Source organism: Bufo bufo, chromosome 3, assembly GCF_905171765.1.
Source record: "Bufo bufo chromosome 3, aBufBuf1.1, whole genome shotgun sequence".
NCBI classification, from domain to species: Eukaryota; Metazoa; Chordata; class Amphibia; order Anura; family Bufonidae; genus Bufo; species Bufo bufo.
The window spans coordinates 343,008,104-343,024,269 of NC_053391.1; the positions used below are offsets into that span (position 1 = coordinate 343,008,104).

The following is a 16,166-nucleotide window of genomic DNA, read 5'->3' on the forward strand; positions in this document are numbered from 1 at the left end:
AAAGAATGAGCAAAAATATCTGCCTCTTGATGTGCAATGCAGGTAGAGACATGTCACCAAAAGACTTGCAGATGTAATTGCAGTGAAAGGTGGCCCTACAAAGTATTGACTTGGGTGGGGGAGGGCTGAATACCAATTAAAGTTACACTTTTCAGATTTTTGATTCTTAAAAATTTTGAAAACCATGTATTTTATTTTTGTTTCACACATACTTGCTACTTTGTGTTGTTCTATCACATAAAATCCCAATAAAATGCATTTAAGTTTGTGGGTGTAATGTGTACTGTTTAGCTACTCTAAAAGCTTAAAAAAAGCAACATGCAGACAAAGTTTTTCATGAAGTACTCATTTACGTAGTTTATGAACCTTGCATATTTCCGTTCCGGACTATATTCAACACATGCAAGAAATTCCCATGCATTACTATGCGAACAAAGTATGCTAAAACATTCATAACACATAAAAGTAAAGGTGAGAAAATAATAGAAGTATGTGAAATGTAATATGTGCATTTTCTTGCACATATCACATAATTTAGATTTATATGTATGCAAGACAGTGGGCGCACATGATTTTGCTGTAAAGACACAGCCTTAATGCAAAAACTCAAGACGTTGTACCATGGATGATAGTTATAAAGAACTATGTAGTGGATATGTAACTAAGGAGGCTTAACAGGGACATATCCACAATGCATGACGACATTATAGCTTCATAGATGTTGCAAGTTATATGGGGGCTGCAATACACCTCCATTCTGTATGACCATTTGGTGCCAGCATCACTAAGTCTTTCCTCATGGATAAATCCAGAATTCAAGCCATATTCCATCAGATGCCATTTTAAAGAAATACATTTAGCAAAGTTTCTAGGGGAGAATACAGTACCTTGAAGGCACACTGGGATCCTAAGGTCACAAAATGCAGGACTGTAAGATTATAAGTCTGATTGGGAAGAGTAGTATAAACCACTTTAACACTCCTCTGCCATCCTCTTATCTTCCTTGAGAACAAATTGGCTGCACGTTAAAATTCTACCCAGTCTTCCTCTACCAGACATCTGCCATAGGGTGGGAGTCAAGGGGCCCCACTGAAGTTGACCAGTTCGGCCAACATTTTCCTAATGTGTATGGCCGGGTTAAGGCATATAATTCTACTGTATATCATAAATTCTCCCAGTTAATAATACAAGCCATTCAATTAGAAAGCTCCTAAACAATGCATAATTCAAAGCGAGTCTGTTTAGAGCGGCAGCTCAATAGCGGGACGTGAATGTCACTCTGATGGTCGCTATTCCAAGGATTTAATTACATTAAATGTTATGGCAATAATAATAGCAATCAAGAAAGATTAAGCAGATGGTGACTATTGACCAAGATGATAAAAAAGGCATTAATTTACTACTTTTAATGGGCTTATCTAAACCGATTGTGGCTATAAACATTCATTACAAAATCAATCAAGAGAAGGCATTCAATCAAAACTCTTTTTCAGACGAGCACTTAGCACCCTCTTCTACTGTATTTCCAAAGATGAAACAATCTCCTCATACTTCATTATGACAAGATGATAAAACAAATAGACATTAAATCCTTATTTATTAATGCCAGTTTAAAAAGATGCTTGAAGGTGACTAGGTGGTACAACTTCATACATGTATTTTATATTGTCAATAATGCATCACTATAATTACTGACTATTCCGATTTTTCCAGAAACAAGGCTGGGATCGTCCCTTGGCTATGGCCGGTTTTGAAGCGAATGTAGTTAAGCTGCTAATTTGCCATTTATCTTTTAAGTACAGTCTTGTGTGCATGTTCTCTACTTTCAGGGGCGGATTGGCCAGAGACTCTACAGGGAAATTTCCCAGTGGGCCGATACCCCAGCAGGCCACCCAAGTCCCCCCCTTTGCCACTGACCGGGTACATGATGAGCTTTCAACAGTAATTAACACTGTGAGAATCAGGTACTCATGTACCCAGCTAGCGACCGCACATGCCCTTGGATTCAACTGTTATGGCCCGCACTTTACCTCCTTAAGCCCCCTGCTCCATAGACAACTGGAGGAGGAGGACAGAAGATGGTAGTTATTGATGGCCACCACAGAGGGCCAGCATTTGGGGCAGTATATTGTGCTACACTGTGTTATTTGGTTCTGCTGGGATGGTATTTTACACCATGCTATTGTTGACCTCACCTATTTGTGTTGCCCAGCTTTCTATTAATTTGAACCTGCCTACAAAAAGGGGCCACTTTTAGTTTTTTTTTCTTTCTTTCCAGGGCCACTATAAGTTCCAAGTCCTCCCCTGTCTACTCATTTTCTTTGAAAGTAGAGAACAATATTGCAGACTAGCCATGATTTGGCAGTGCTCACTCATGTGCGTTAAGCTTCAATACCAGATACAAGCCATGGACAGATATGCAGCTGGTTCTAGATAAAGCACATTTTATAAAATAAAAAATGTTTAATGGAATATACAAATACAGTATAATTGTATTTTATTTTCATCTCACACTATACTATCTATACAAGCAATCATGTCACATTACACTTATCACCCAAGAAAATCATCACAGGTTATCCAGACGCTGAGATCTATATCTCTGTTTGCAGGGTTCTTGCTAAACTGACATGGAAGATGCATGCTGGTCACTTTTGAAAATCTTTAATTGACAAATAATATAGATATCTGTAAGGCTTACAATAAAGAATTTCTAAAACCCTATAAAATCATTTAATGTTTCCTCTAAGTCATCTTGATGAGATGGCTAAAGCAATTCTGTAAATGTTTTAGAATATTGCCAAAAATACAAAAGTTTATAACTTTCAAGAGCTCTGCATTAGATCTGAGTATCTAAATTAGTTCCTTAATTTTCATGTGTAAAATTAAGCTTTCAAAGTTTTACCATTTTAGACTTTATGGGGAATTTATCAAGTCGTGGCATCAAAAAGTTGCAAAATAGCAGCTTTTAGGACTTTTTGCACTTGTGCAAACATTTTGCGCAGTTTTACGCCAAGATTACTCCAGTTTTGAAATATGGGTGGAAAAGTCGGTGTGGTTAGCAATGTTAATGAGCATCATTCCAGGTTTATCATTGAGACTTTTTTCAAAAATTGCAAAAAAGTCGCAATCTCACTCCAGTAGGAGGGTGAAGTAGGAAAACTGGAGTAGTTTCTCTTGACAAAAGTGTTCGGTTTAAGGATGGTACAAGTTTTTTTTAAATTTTTACACCACTCACTCCAGTTTTGTAATGTGGCAGGAAAAGTGGGTGTAGTTAGCTATGTTAATGAGTTTCACTCCAGATTTATCATTGAGACCACTCACTAGCAGTTTTGAATAGTTGGTAGAAAAGTCAGCCTGGTTAGCTAAGTTAATTATTTTCCCTCCAGATTTATCAACTAAAAGTCGAAATCCTTCTCCAGTTGGGAGTCGTGTACAAAAACTAGAGTACTATCTCTAGACAAACAGCGTGCAACATTTGAAAAATTTGGTGCAAATTTCACCAACCTAGACTAAAAAAAAACTGACTTCAACAATATCCCTCATGTGACGAATACCACACCTCGTGCCCGCTTGACGTCACCTACGTCGAGCTCATGAGACGCAGTATGGTCACTTGTTACTAAAGCGTGATGTTACGCCCTCCAGAGGAGCAGGTAAGGTCAGCTTGGTACAGTTTACACAGACACCTCCTGTCCACGCGGGCACAGAGAGGCAACAAGCTGAGAGAGCCTTTTCACTGCCGCAGTGAAAACAGCGCTGTCTCAGCCGAGGAAATCTGCCACCAGCTTCTCGTTTGATATAAGCCCGGTTCGCTAAAGGTATTATATAGGGTGAGAAACCAACCCACGGTAGCTTATAACTAGGCCAAAACACAGACGTGGGGATTCGTGATTGAGATACAAGATAGCGCAAGATTAAATGATATATTTAATCGTCGTAAGGGCACACTAGATTTAACACAATATACACAGAGAATATATACAGTGGTCTGAGGTTACAGATACAGATTATTTGGGTACAACAGGGTTAAGGAGAGTAAAAGTCAGTTACCGGGTAAGATGAAAGTTCCTTTGGGTCATAAGGGCGGAATAGCCCTTGGCTGCAGTCAAGTGGGGGCAGTAAGGTCAGCTGGTTCCTAGTCTCTCCAAACACATTGGCACGATGTGACCCCCTTCAGAAAAGACCCTGCCCTCTGGCTTGCATGGGCTTATGACCTGTAGCCGGCCACTCCCCTCCCCGCCAATGGGTAGGGTCCACCCCTCTTCTCTGGTGCTGGGAGCAAATGACCCATAAAAACCCTTAGGGCTCATAGCCCCAGACCAGCATGTCGCAGGAAGATGGTTCCGGGCCCAATTGATCCGCCTGGGTTCTGGCTACAACTAGAGTCCAAACATGGTACTGTTATTTGGTTTCTGTGTGGAGATATGGATATCTCCTTTCCCTGGCATGCTCCCATCAAATAAAGCCCATGGGCACGTACATCTTGGCCACCGAGACACAAATATGTATCGAGTTTGCGCATGCGATGGCCCGGCGATTCATAATTCCTTATGAAATGTAGGTGCCAACATGTCTGGAAGGTATCCTTGATCCTAGCAAGGGCTGATACCTCCTGCTGGGGGGTTTTCCTGTAGGATTTAGCTTGCCTCCAAACTGGTTGATTGAGGTGTGACCTTCTCTACCTGGGGCCTCCTTGAAGCCTGGACCCCTGGGGCTTTCTTCCTTGCCAGCTGACACTCAGATGGCTGGGGGGTGGGAACTTATTTTGCATGTACACTGATGAACATGCCAAGAGGTGAATCAAATGACAATCAGGGCTGGGGCTTTGAAGCAGGGCCCTCCTGTGGAGTTCACTACCTCTGCTATCTGTCAGCAAATGGGGGTGTGAGGACATGGCTGACAGTAAATATTAATCCATATTCCTCACACCTCATCATAAATTATACCCTTTATTTCCAAAGAGAATTCAGCAAATTACAATTATACATGTAGGAAACCATGATCCATAGGATAAGTCCCAAGTTGTAATGGTTGTCCCAGATTATGAATGTAACTTAATGCACCATAAATCATATTCCAGTAAATGGACTCACAACTATACCATTGTGCATTACTATTAAAGAAGCACCCAACATTTGCTAACATCTGACATCATTGGCTCACAAAGAAGAATTAGTTGAACTTGTCTTTTAACATGGAGAAATGTAGGGTTATATAATCAGCTTCTTCTGCGCATATCTTTTAGACCAAAGGTAGACTGGTTCAGATCAGTGGAGGACTAAATTAGATTTTTCCCCTCTATGTCAGCTCTATTAGATTCCATGGACATGAGTTCAATAACTGAATTGTAGCAACTATATACCAGGTATACACTTAGTTTGGGCTGGTAATACGGTAGTTCCATTACAGAAACAACAATATTTTACCATGTCATAATCGAATAAAGAAAAAGTAAAAAGTGCATTGAACCACAGGGCGGTTTGACAATGATTTCTAACACTTGGACAATGTTATCAAACATTCTCTAGATATCCACAGCACATATGCTATAAGATCATAAGGATAAGCTTACTATGGAAAATAGTATGTTTATAACATATAATGTACTGTGTAGTATACAATTATGTTTCAATATGTATAAGACTGTATTCCATAAATTATATAAGACTTAGGACTACATGCAACTAAATATGGGAAAAGTGGTTACTCTGAGACCCCAAAGTACCATTACCATGACACAACGGCTGGCAAAAACCCAAACCTGCTAGATTTCAATGAATCCACATTTGTCATTTATCATTTGTTGCAATTTTAGTAGCCCAACATTGCAATATTTTGTTGCATATCCTTTAGACGCCATGTAACCCTAGCCTTAGCACAGGTAAAAGTCAGATGTCTACACAAATTATACACAAAATACAACTTATCGTAGTTACTGATTCTACCCAAAACATCAGAAAGGACATGTACCAGTCCATTAGTATGAGGACTGTTTCTTTTAAGTCTAGAAATATTGGACAGAAGTTGGCTGTCACAAGATTGAAACATATTCATTATTGGATAAGCCAATAGTGTTCATTCTCAAAAATTGGTAAAAAGAACACCAATCGCCTATAGTGGCTAGCTGGTGTGTCCTGATAGCACTACAATGAGTTTAGTAATAAGTAATAATACAGAGTCTATTGGGCACATTTATTAAGACACCAGCCTTAATATAACCCTGCACTGGTGGTAAATTCACTGCAGTTCTGTAGAGGCCACTTCCTAACTGTCTTACATTTAGATCATTTTCTATGCCTAAACTAGGCATAGAAAATGATGAATGAGATAAGCCTGCTATTTTGTCCCCTTAAGGCGTATTTCTGTTTAATAAATGAACCCCTATATATCACATTCTTTGCTTAAAAGATGAGCTACTTGGCGTGCTGTTACTTATAGTTCCACCAAGTTATAAAGGAACAGTTGCTCTTGGAGTAGCAATATTTCTATGGTTTTCATTTTATATATTTTTATAGCTTATAGGAGGTAATGTTCTCCTTAAGGAGACCAGATGTGTATGGCACAAAATAAATGTGTAATTACTAAAATATATATATATATATATATATTTAGATAAAATCATACTTCTGATATATATGAATGCATAATATGTGTGAAACTACTACTGATGTATTTTAGCCATAATATATTTACATATATTATTATATATTTAGAATATGTGTGTGTGTATATATATATATATATATATATATATATATATACACTCACCTAAAGAATTATTAGGAACACCATACTAATACGTTGTTGGACCCCCTTTTGCCTTCAGAACTGCCTTAATTCTACGTGGCATTGATTCAACAAGGTACTGATAGCATTCTTTAGAAATGTTGGCCCATATTGATAGGATAGCATCTTGCAGTTGATGTAGATTTGAGGGATGCACATCCAGGGCACGAAGCTCCAGTTCCACCACATCCCAAAGATGCTCTATTGGGTTGATATCTGGTGACTGTGGGGGCCATTTTAGTACAGTGAACTCATTGTCATGTTCAAGAAACCAATTTGAAATGATTCGAGCTTTGTGACATGGTGCATTATCCTGCTGGAAGTAGCCATCAGAGGATGGGTACATGTTCTCATTCTGTTTACGCCAAATTCGGACTCTACCATTTGAATGTCTCAACAGAAATCGAGACTCATCAGACCAGGCAACATTTTTCCAGTCTTCAACAGTCCAATTTTGGTGAGCTCGTGCAAATTGTAGCCTCTTTTTCCTATTTGTAGTGGAGATGAGTGGTACCTGGTGGGGTCTTCTGCTGTTGTAGCCCATCCGCCTGAAGGTTGTGCGTGTTGTGGCTTCAAAAATGCTTTGCTGCATACCTCGGTTGTAACGAGTGGTTATTTCAGTCAACGTTGCTCTTCTATCAGCTTGAATCAGTCGGCCCATTCTCCTCTGACCTCTAGCATCAACAAGGCATTTTCACCCACAGGACTGCCGCATACTGGATGTTTTTCCCTTTTCACACCATTCTTTGTAAACCCTAGAAATGGTTGTGCGTGAAAATCCGAGTAACTGAGCAGATTGTGAAATACTCAGACCGGCCCGTCTGGCACCAACAACCATGCCATGCTCAAAATTGCTTAAATCACCTTTCTTTCGAATTCTGACATTCAGTTTGGAGTTCAGGAGATTGTCTTGACCAGGACCACCCCCCTAAATGCATTGAAGCAACTGCCATGTGATTGGTTGACTAGATAATTGCATTAATGAGAAATAGAACAGGTGTTCCTAATAATTCTTTAGGTGTGTGTGTGTGTGTGTATATGTGTATATATATATATATATATATATATATATAATATTCTAAATATAGAATAATATATGTAAATATATTATGGCTAAAAATGTTTATATACAAAATATTTTCTGCTGGGATTCAAACTCCCAAGCTTGTATATTAGAGGCAAGGACATTAACCAATACACTATTCAGCTACGTGGTAACCTGCACAGAAATATAAAATAAGTCTTTTGCTGAATAGGAATAGTCACTACATCAGAAGCTACTATGAGGTTTTTCTGACACAGTTTAGCATTCAGCTTTATAGCTGAGTGGATAAGGTCCTTGCCTCTAATGTACAATGGGTTGCGAATTCAAATCCTGGCAGAAACATTTCAGAAATAGATGCTAAATTACATTTAAATACACTGACTCGAGCATCGTGTTCGAGCACACGTGGTGTTCGGCCGATCATGCTCGCTCAACACTAATAGGGAGCCACTTGTAATAGGTGGCACTAACAAGACAGTTCTCTTTCTCTGTTGGATATTGCTTTACAGTACATTTTTATAGCTATTTGCGTAAAAGATGTTGATCTGGGGATTAATTCCTCAAAAAGATAAATATTATTTACTTTAATGGTCATTGTATGGTATTTTTCAATACATAGTTATTATAAATTATTATATCTTGTTTATTATTTATTTCATATGTCCATGTTAGTATGTAGTATCTTGCCTATGCACAGGGTAATGGCCTTTAGAATACTAGAAAGGCACCCGGCAGGCATAGTTCCTGCCAATCCCTACTGTTGACTTGTTGGTTTTCTTAGAATTAGTTAATCAACGGAATAAAGGGAGCATGATTTTTCACCAAGCTCAGGGGTCATGCTATCTTTCTATTGTTTTTTCTTTCAGCACCAGGCATTGTTAGCATTTTACAAAGTGGTTGTTGTAATTCTGAAATTTGTACTGTGGATTTTGTTCTATAATGTTATATATAACCGCAACCTATCAACATTTTAAAATTGTTTATTCAATGACAGATGCAAAATCAATATATGAAAATATTCACAAATAGAAATTTTAAGTTGAAGTCATTAGTACAGTACCTGCATTATTTGTTGAGATGTTAATTTCAGCAAACTGCTTGGTATACATACTAAAGTCAGAAACTCCATTTACAGATTCCACTCGGATGGTGTAATTCATATGAGGCAACAGGTTGACCAATGTAACTGTCCGATCGACTAATCCAATATGTTGAGGAACATAACCAATGCTGCTCCCACAAGGTTCACACTGCTGAAAGATGATGGAGCAACGGTCACAGAAGATATTGTAGGTAAGATCACCCCTGCCACCTGTATCCAGCGGTGCATTCCATTCTAAAACTAATGTTGTTTGTTTCATGATATAAATCAGGTCCCTTGGTGCTGACGGTGGCCCTAGAAGAAGAAATAGGCAAATTAGCTCTGTTCCTAAGTGAACATACAGGTATAAGTGAAATTATCTATCTATCTATAACCTTTTTCCACTGGGAAGTGGCTCAACTGTACTTGACTCTACTCTGTTTTCTATTAGAGCAGAAGTTGCCTATAGTACCTGATACTTTTTTGGTACCACATCCAAGGAAGATTGAAGCAGGCCAAACTGGTACCATGAAGGTCACATGATCCCAGTGCTGACTATTGCTTTGGTCCAAGAGAATCATCGCTACACTGCTACCAGCGACAGTGAGGGGTTACCATATCCACAGTGGAAAATAAAAGTAGCGTGTACCAAAGCCATGTAGAGCTGAGCAGAGTACAGTAGGGTTGAGCAGGTACCATGTAGTGGAATGGTACCTCAATTTAGTTTCATCTGAAGAAGGGTCGTCCCCGAAACATGTTTGGTAAAAAAATCAAGATATGACCCCTATTCCAAAAGAATGGACTTTATCGTGATGATTAACAGTGCACTGTGAATTCTGCAAGCGATCATTGCCCTAATATTATCGAGCGTTGGATCAAGGATCTGGACTAAAAAATTTCAAAAGTCCTAGTCCTGTCTGCCTGCTACGTCATCTCCGGAAGCATCAACCACCTTCTAATTACACGTCGGAAGCCGACTGAGAAACAGCCGGGACGCCGGTGTTCAGCGGGCCCTAGAAATCTTCATGATACCGTTGAGCAGCCGGGACAAGGAAAGGTAAGCCCACAGAAGAGGGTTATCATTACTGGTTTTAAGATTCAGATGACCAGCGAGCAATACTTCATAAAAGGACATAATTACATCTAAAGTGATATCAACAAATTGCCATCCTGTTATACCACTGACCTCACCGCAGTTGTGAGATATTTTGTCCTCCATAGGTGCTACAAACGACACAATTAATGATTTTATATCCATTCTACAACCTAACCAATAACCGTAGACATATCTGAGGACGCCAAGTTCTAATAGGAGCCAGCTGCTGGTTATATGGTATTAATGGTGTATAATATTTTATGTTGCAAATTCCACTGAGCTAGCTGCTGGATACTTACCGCAACATTGCGTAATATTCTGTATTTCCAGGCACTTTTTATCCATTGTTATTAACATTTTAACATTATACTTTTTATCTTTATTTTATTTTATCTGTGTGTATAATAAATTCATTGCAATTTGGACTTGCCCATTATGTCCCATATGTTTAGTGTGCCAGTCTTCTAGTATCAGTTATTTTATTGATTCCAGGTGACCCTGACTCCGTCCGTATTAAGTGCAGGGAGCCGGTGGTCGTGTCCTCTCACTATTATAGGGTTTTCAGGTGTCACACAGTATTGGGTACGCGGGCATGCAATCGTCTACCATACAGACCCTTGCATGTGCATAGCAGTCAGTGAGAGCTCTTAGGGTTTTATAGGGCTCACCTATAAGCTCCTTAGTTTGGGATCAAGCCAGTCGCTCGTTTATTTATATGTTTCAGCTATCTGCTAATTTCATTTGTGACATTATAAACCTCCATAACCGTCTTAAGCATGGATCCGGTTTCAGCCTTGATTGACCGCATGCAAGGTCTTTCGCTGGAGGTAGCAGATCTCCGTAAAACTGTCTCAGTTTCAGGTGACCGGTTCTGCTGGCGTTCATGGAGTTTGTTCCGAGCCTGAGATCTCGCTTCTGGATACGTTCTCTGGGGGTAGTGAGAATTTTGTTCGCTTTAGAGAGGCTTGCAAACTCCATTTTCGCCTACTTCCCCATTCCTCTGGTGATGAGGAGCAGAGGGTGGGGATCATCATCTCGCTGCTCAGGGATAACCCTCAGTCTTGGGCCTATTCGCTGCCGGTGGGGGCACGGCCCCTCCAATCGGTGGATGAATTTTTTGTTGCCCTGGGGCAGATATATGATGACCCGGATCGTATTGCTCTGGCTGAATCTAAACTGCGTCTTTTATGCCAGGGTAAACAGTCCTCAGAGATATATTGTTCTGAATTTCGGAGATGGGCAGCTGATACTGGTTGGAATGATGCTGCACTCCGAAGTCAATTTTGCCATGGTCTTTCGGAAAGATTGAAAGATGCATTCGCTTTTCATGAGAGACCAGCGTCGTTAGAGTCAGCCATGTCTCTAGCTGTTCGTATTGACAGGCGTCTTAGAGAGAGAGAGGAGACTACTCTTTCCTGTCATATTCAGCCCAAGGACAGTGGGGCTGTCTCATTCAGTGCGCAGGGGTCTCAGTCTGTCTCAATCCTCTCTGAGGAGGAGGCCATGCAGCTGGGTTTGCTTGCCTCTGATAGTAGAGGATTCAGCTCTCAGAGGAGGGTTTGTTTCTGTTGTGGGGGTATAAATCATTTGGCTAAGGTTTGCCCCTCTAGGAGATTCATGGCGTTTTCTGAGGGTAATAATAACAAAACAAAAAAAAAACCCTCTAAAACCTTTCCATTTGCTACTATTGGCAAGGATGATGCGGAAATTGAAGGTTTGCCGTTTGTTGTAGTTCCCATTTTCTCCTACCTGCCAGGGTGGCGCTAGACAGCAAGAACATTGTTTGTGAGATTTTTGTAGATAGTGGAGCAGCTGTCAATCTCATTGATAATCAATTTGCAACAACGCATGGTTTCCAGGTATGCACTTTGGAAAAGGATATACCTGTTTTTGCTATCGATTCCGCTCCACTATTTCAAAGATCGTTAAAGGGCATGGTTCAAAATATCCGTTTGACTGTAGGTGACGCTCATGTTAAGGATATGTCATGTTTTGTCTTAAGCAGATTACCTACTCCTCTAGTGTTGGGGCTACCCTGGCTCACTAAATATAATCCCACCATTAATTGGCAAGCAAGGCAAATAAATGGTTGGAGTGAGTTTTGCAGAGAGAATTGCCTCACTGCGTCTCTTTCAGAGGTTTCTACCAAGACTGTGCCATCTTTTCTCTCTGAATTTTCGGATGTGTTTTCCGAGAGTGGTGTCCAGGAGTTACCCCCTCACCGGGAGTACGACTGCCCTATTAATCTCATCCCAGGCGCCAAGCTGCCAAAATCACGACTATACAATCTCTCCCAACCTGAAAGAGTCGCTATGCTTACTTATATCTCTGAGAGCCTGAGAAAGGGACACATCCGACCCTCGAAGTCACCTGTTGCCGCTGGGGTTTTTTTGTTAAGAAAAAAGATGCTTCTTTAAGACCTTGTCTGGATTTCAGAGAGCTGAACTGTATCACGATTCGTTACCCATATCCGCTTCCTCTGATCCCGGACCTGTTTAACCAGATTGTTGGGGCTAAAGTTTTTTCTAAGTTGGATTTAAGGCTCATTTAGAGCCGAAACGTTGCACCGGATGGTTGAATAAAGGCATCATCATTTTTTTCACCTTACTGGAGTGCCGTCCTTCTTCTGGATTATATATATATATATATATATATATATATATATATGGAAAAAAATGACCAGCAGCACCACCAAGCCAGGAAAAAAAATAAAATAGAGAGGGTGCAATGTCCAAGTATGGTAACTGCTGCTTACCCACAAATATGGAACAAAAGAAATCGGACTGCACTCCAGTTGAATCCTCAGTGAAAAAAGGTTTATTCACCCATAGGTGGCACAAGCGACGTTTCGGCTCGCAATGAGCCTTTCTCAAGCTATATATATATTTATTTTATTTTTTTTAATTATTTTTTTTCACATTAGTTGATTTTGTACACATGTGATAATATTTGGGGAAAAAAGCACAGCTCCTTACTGCTTGCCTAAATGAATGTAATGAAAGTAGCCTGGTGTGTGGCCTGCATTAGTTGTCCCCATTAACTGACAAAGTATTTGATATCTATAATTATTGGCCCTCTATCTGTACCATTTGCCCTACTATTAAATAGCACCTATCACCTCCTCTGACATGTCGTGGCTACCAAAACAGACATATCAAGACATCTGGTCCTTTTTTAAGGGAACATGTCACGATGAACATAGTATCTGAGCTGCAGGCAGCATCTTATAGAGCAGGAGGAGCTGAGCAGATTCATATATAGTTTTATGAGTAAAAATTCTGTAAAACTTGCATTTCATATATTTAAATTCCTGCTCATTATGGGCTTTGAAGTCAAGGAGGAGGTCCTATCAGTGACTGACAGTCTTCCTTGGCTTCAAGACTCAGAATGAGAAAAGATTCAAATGTATAAATTACAAGTTATACTGAATATTTTCCCACAAATCTATATATCAATCTGCTCAGCTCCTCCTGCTCTATACTATGCTGCCTGCAGATTACATTGCATTTTCATGTTGTCAGGTAAAACACACGTTGAATCAACGTCCATTTAATTTCTGATATATTTAATGTAGACTCTGTTATGGCCTATTTAACCAATACGTGCAGCTTTGAAAAAAAAAAAAAAATAACATTGTAGATCGGGTATATAGACATAAAAAGGTATTTTTATTTTAATGGCTGCCATTATAAGTTTAGAACCTTGGTAATTAATGTCACAGTAATTATCATTACATGGACAATATACTTACTTGTACAAGCCGTAGAAGGGGAATCCAGAGGAGATCGGTAGAAGTTTTTCTCACAGACGCAGACAGTGGATGATTCTTGATTAGTGTAGCTATGCTCAGGACAAGGAACACAAGTCTGGAGGCGGCTAGACATCTTATAAAACCCAGGGGGACAAGCTGTTGAGACACAGAAAAACAGACAAATACAATGAAGCTTCTTGTAAGAAATGAATCTGTATCTTACATATAAATATGTGTATAATACCAGATTCTAAGCTTATGCACAGAAATAGTTCACTTTTATTTTCCTTTATATAGTTTTATGTAGAATGTAGAGATATACAACTTTGTAACATAAAGTACTTTGGGGGTCATTTATTAAACAGAAATACGCCTAAACTAGCGCAGATTGTGGGGCAATGTGTGACGTCTCCCCGCTCACGCCAGATCTAAAAAGGGTGTGTGGCATTGACAGGGAAGTTCTGGTCTTCATTAAACAACTATTCACTCTTCAACAATCTGCTAATAACCGAAAGCCTCTGGTTACAGATATTGTTAGGGACATAGCATATTTAGGTGATGTGCAAGATAAAGTGCAGGACTTCGGATTTGGTATAAGATTTGCCCCAGTCTATATGTATTGCATGTCACATTGTGCCTTTTTCTACTTTTTAATTTTTGGGTTATGTTCAGCTAAACAGGTACCAATATATTGATACATAGGACATGCTCTATGAGAATTTTACATATTGTTATAGTTTGTTTCCTTTACACTTTCTCTGCTTTTCTGAGGCCATACCCTAATGTGAAAAGCACTAGATAAATAAGGTTCGTTTCTACCAGAAACAATACCTCACCTGTCCATGGGTTGTGTCTGGCATTGAGGTCAGCTCAAATGAAATGACTGGGGCTGAGAGGCAATGCCATACACAACCCGAGGATGTGTGGTGCTGTTTCTGGAAGAGAACAGTCATATTTTCTTATACTGGACAATCCTTCACAACTCTTATCACATTCAACCAAGGATGGTGTGTGAATAGTGTTCCTTCTAAGCTTAAAAAAAAACATTTAGTCAAGGATAACAAGAATAATGGTTATGCTCTACAGAAGAAACTGTGAACTACCAGGCATTGACCTCTATAATCTTTTTTAAACTAAAAAGGAATCTGACACCAGGATATATCTAAAGAGTCCAGATCACTTTATTTTATTCTCCTACTGCCCCCCATTTCCCCACTGTCTGCTCTCAAAGCTGTGCTGAAATACACAGTCCAGGCTGCTGTGCCAATATAATGCAAAGGACTCATGTGTGCATACATGGCAGTCCTTACAATGCATTTCTGTGCAGCTCTGAGCACTGGCAGCAGGGGAAAAAGGGGGACATTTTTTTTATCTTGACTTCTTTCTCCAATACTACTCATGTGTTACTGCACAGAAAAGCCAGAGATTATGGCGACAGATTCTTTTTAAAGCTAGAGAACTCCTTCATATACCCTTGGAGTCTAGGTGTAATTTTACCTATTAAAACATATCTCAAGGATGATCAGGAATAAATGTGGACTTCACAGACTATGCCAATTAGTGTTGAGCCAAGTGAGGCATCCGAAGCGGAATTCGGTCCAACGTTTAGGAAAACTTGATTCTAAATATTGATAGCTAATCCATTCCGTTAGCTGTAGAATTACTGTGCATCAGTGTTATAGGTTGCTTTATCACTGTATACAAAACTGTGAAGTGCACAAAGATTCATAACATTTGCCTGGGCCCTCCAAAGGAAACGGCAGTGGCAAAAATGATGCCTTAGCTTGAACAAGAAGCAGCAGAAGAAAGGTATGGTGGTTGCACTGTCATCCAGCGGTCGTGTTTTGACCAACAATTCAGCTGTACTACAATGGTTGGTTCACTCTTCAGAATCATCTCAAGTTACAACAGATATGCACAACCAGGAATCGGTGGGTTTCTGTGACACTGCGCTTAGTTGACATAGCCCAGGAACTGCCTCTGTGCCCTGAACCTGCCTTTGGTGCCCACGTCCTTCAGCCAAGTAATGGTAGCCACTGGCTCTACTCCGCTTTACTCTGAAGATGACTTTGTGAGGACAGTCAGCAGTTACAGGCCAGCACAGATTTGGAGGAGAGGTCTGCTGAGAACTTCTTTAGGCGTACAACTACCGATGATGACAGTTGAGTGGGAGCACGTTGTGAGAGGTCAGGGACAAGTGAGGGTGACACAAGTAAATAAACATATCGCAAACATATGTAGATCGTGTAGCCAATCACACGTGGTAGCCAGGTGAAGAGGGTGCATCGTCATCATCAGGGGGTGCCCGTGAAACAGAAGGGTAGAATCAGTGGGAGATCTGAAACCAAATGTGGCAGGGGTACACTGTCTGCTTCTCAGGAGACTACCTGGGAGGAACACAGTG

The 16,166-nt window shown here is 40.0% G+C and overlaps 1 protein-coding gene across 1 annotated transcript in view; it reads right to left on the reverse strand.

Moving 5' to 3' along the window:
- EPHA10 (EPH receptor A10) overlaps positions 1 to 16,166 on the reverse strand; it is a 762,516-nt gene that overhangs the window by 460,972 nt on the left and 285,378 nt on the right. The window contains exons 3-4 of the mRNA XM_040424435.1: positions 13,763 to 13,918; positions 8,895 to 9,230 (exon numbers count right to left, since the gene is read on the reverse strand). Coding sequence (XP_040280369.1) covers positions 8,895 to 9,230; positions 13,763 to 13,918 — 492 coding nt within the window. The remainder of the gene's footprint in view (positions 1 to 8,894; positions 9,231 to 13,762; positions 13,919 to 16,166) is intronic.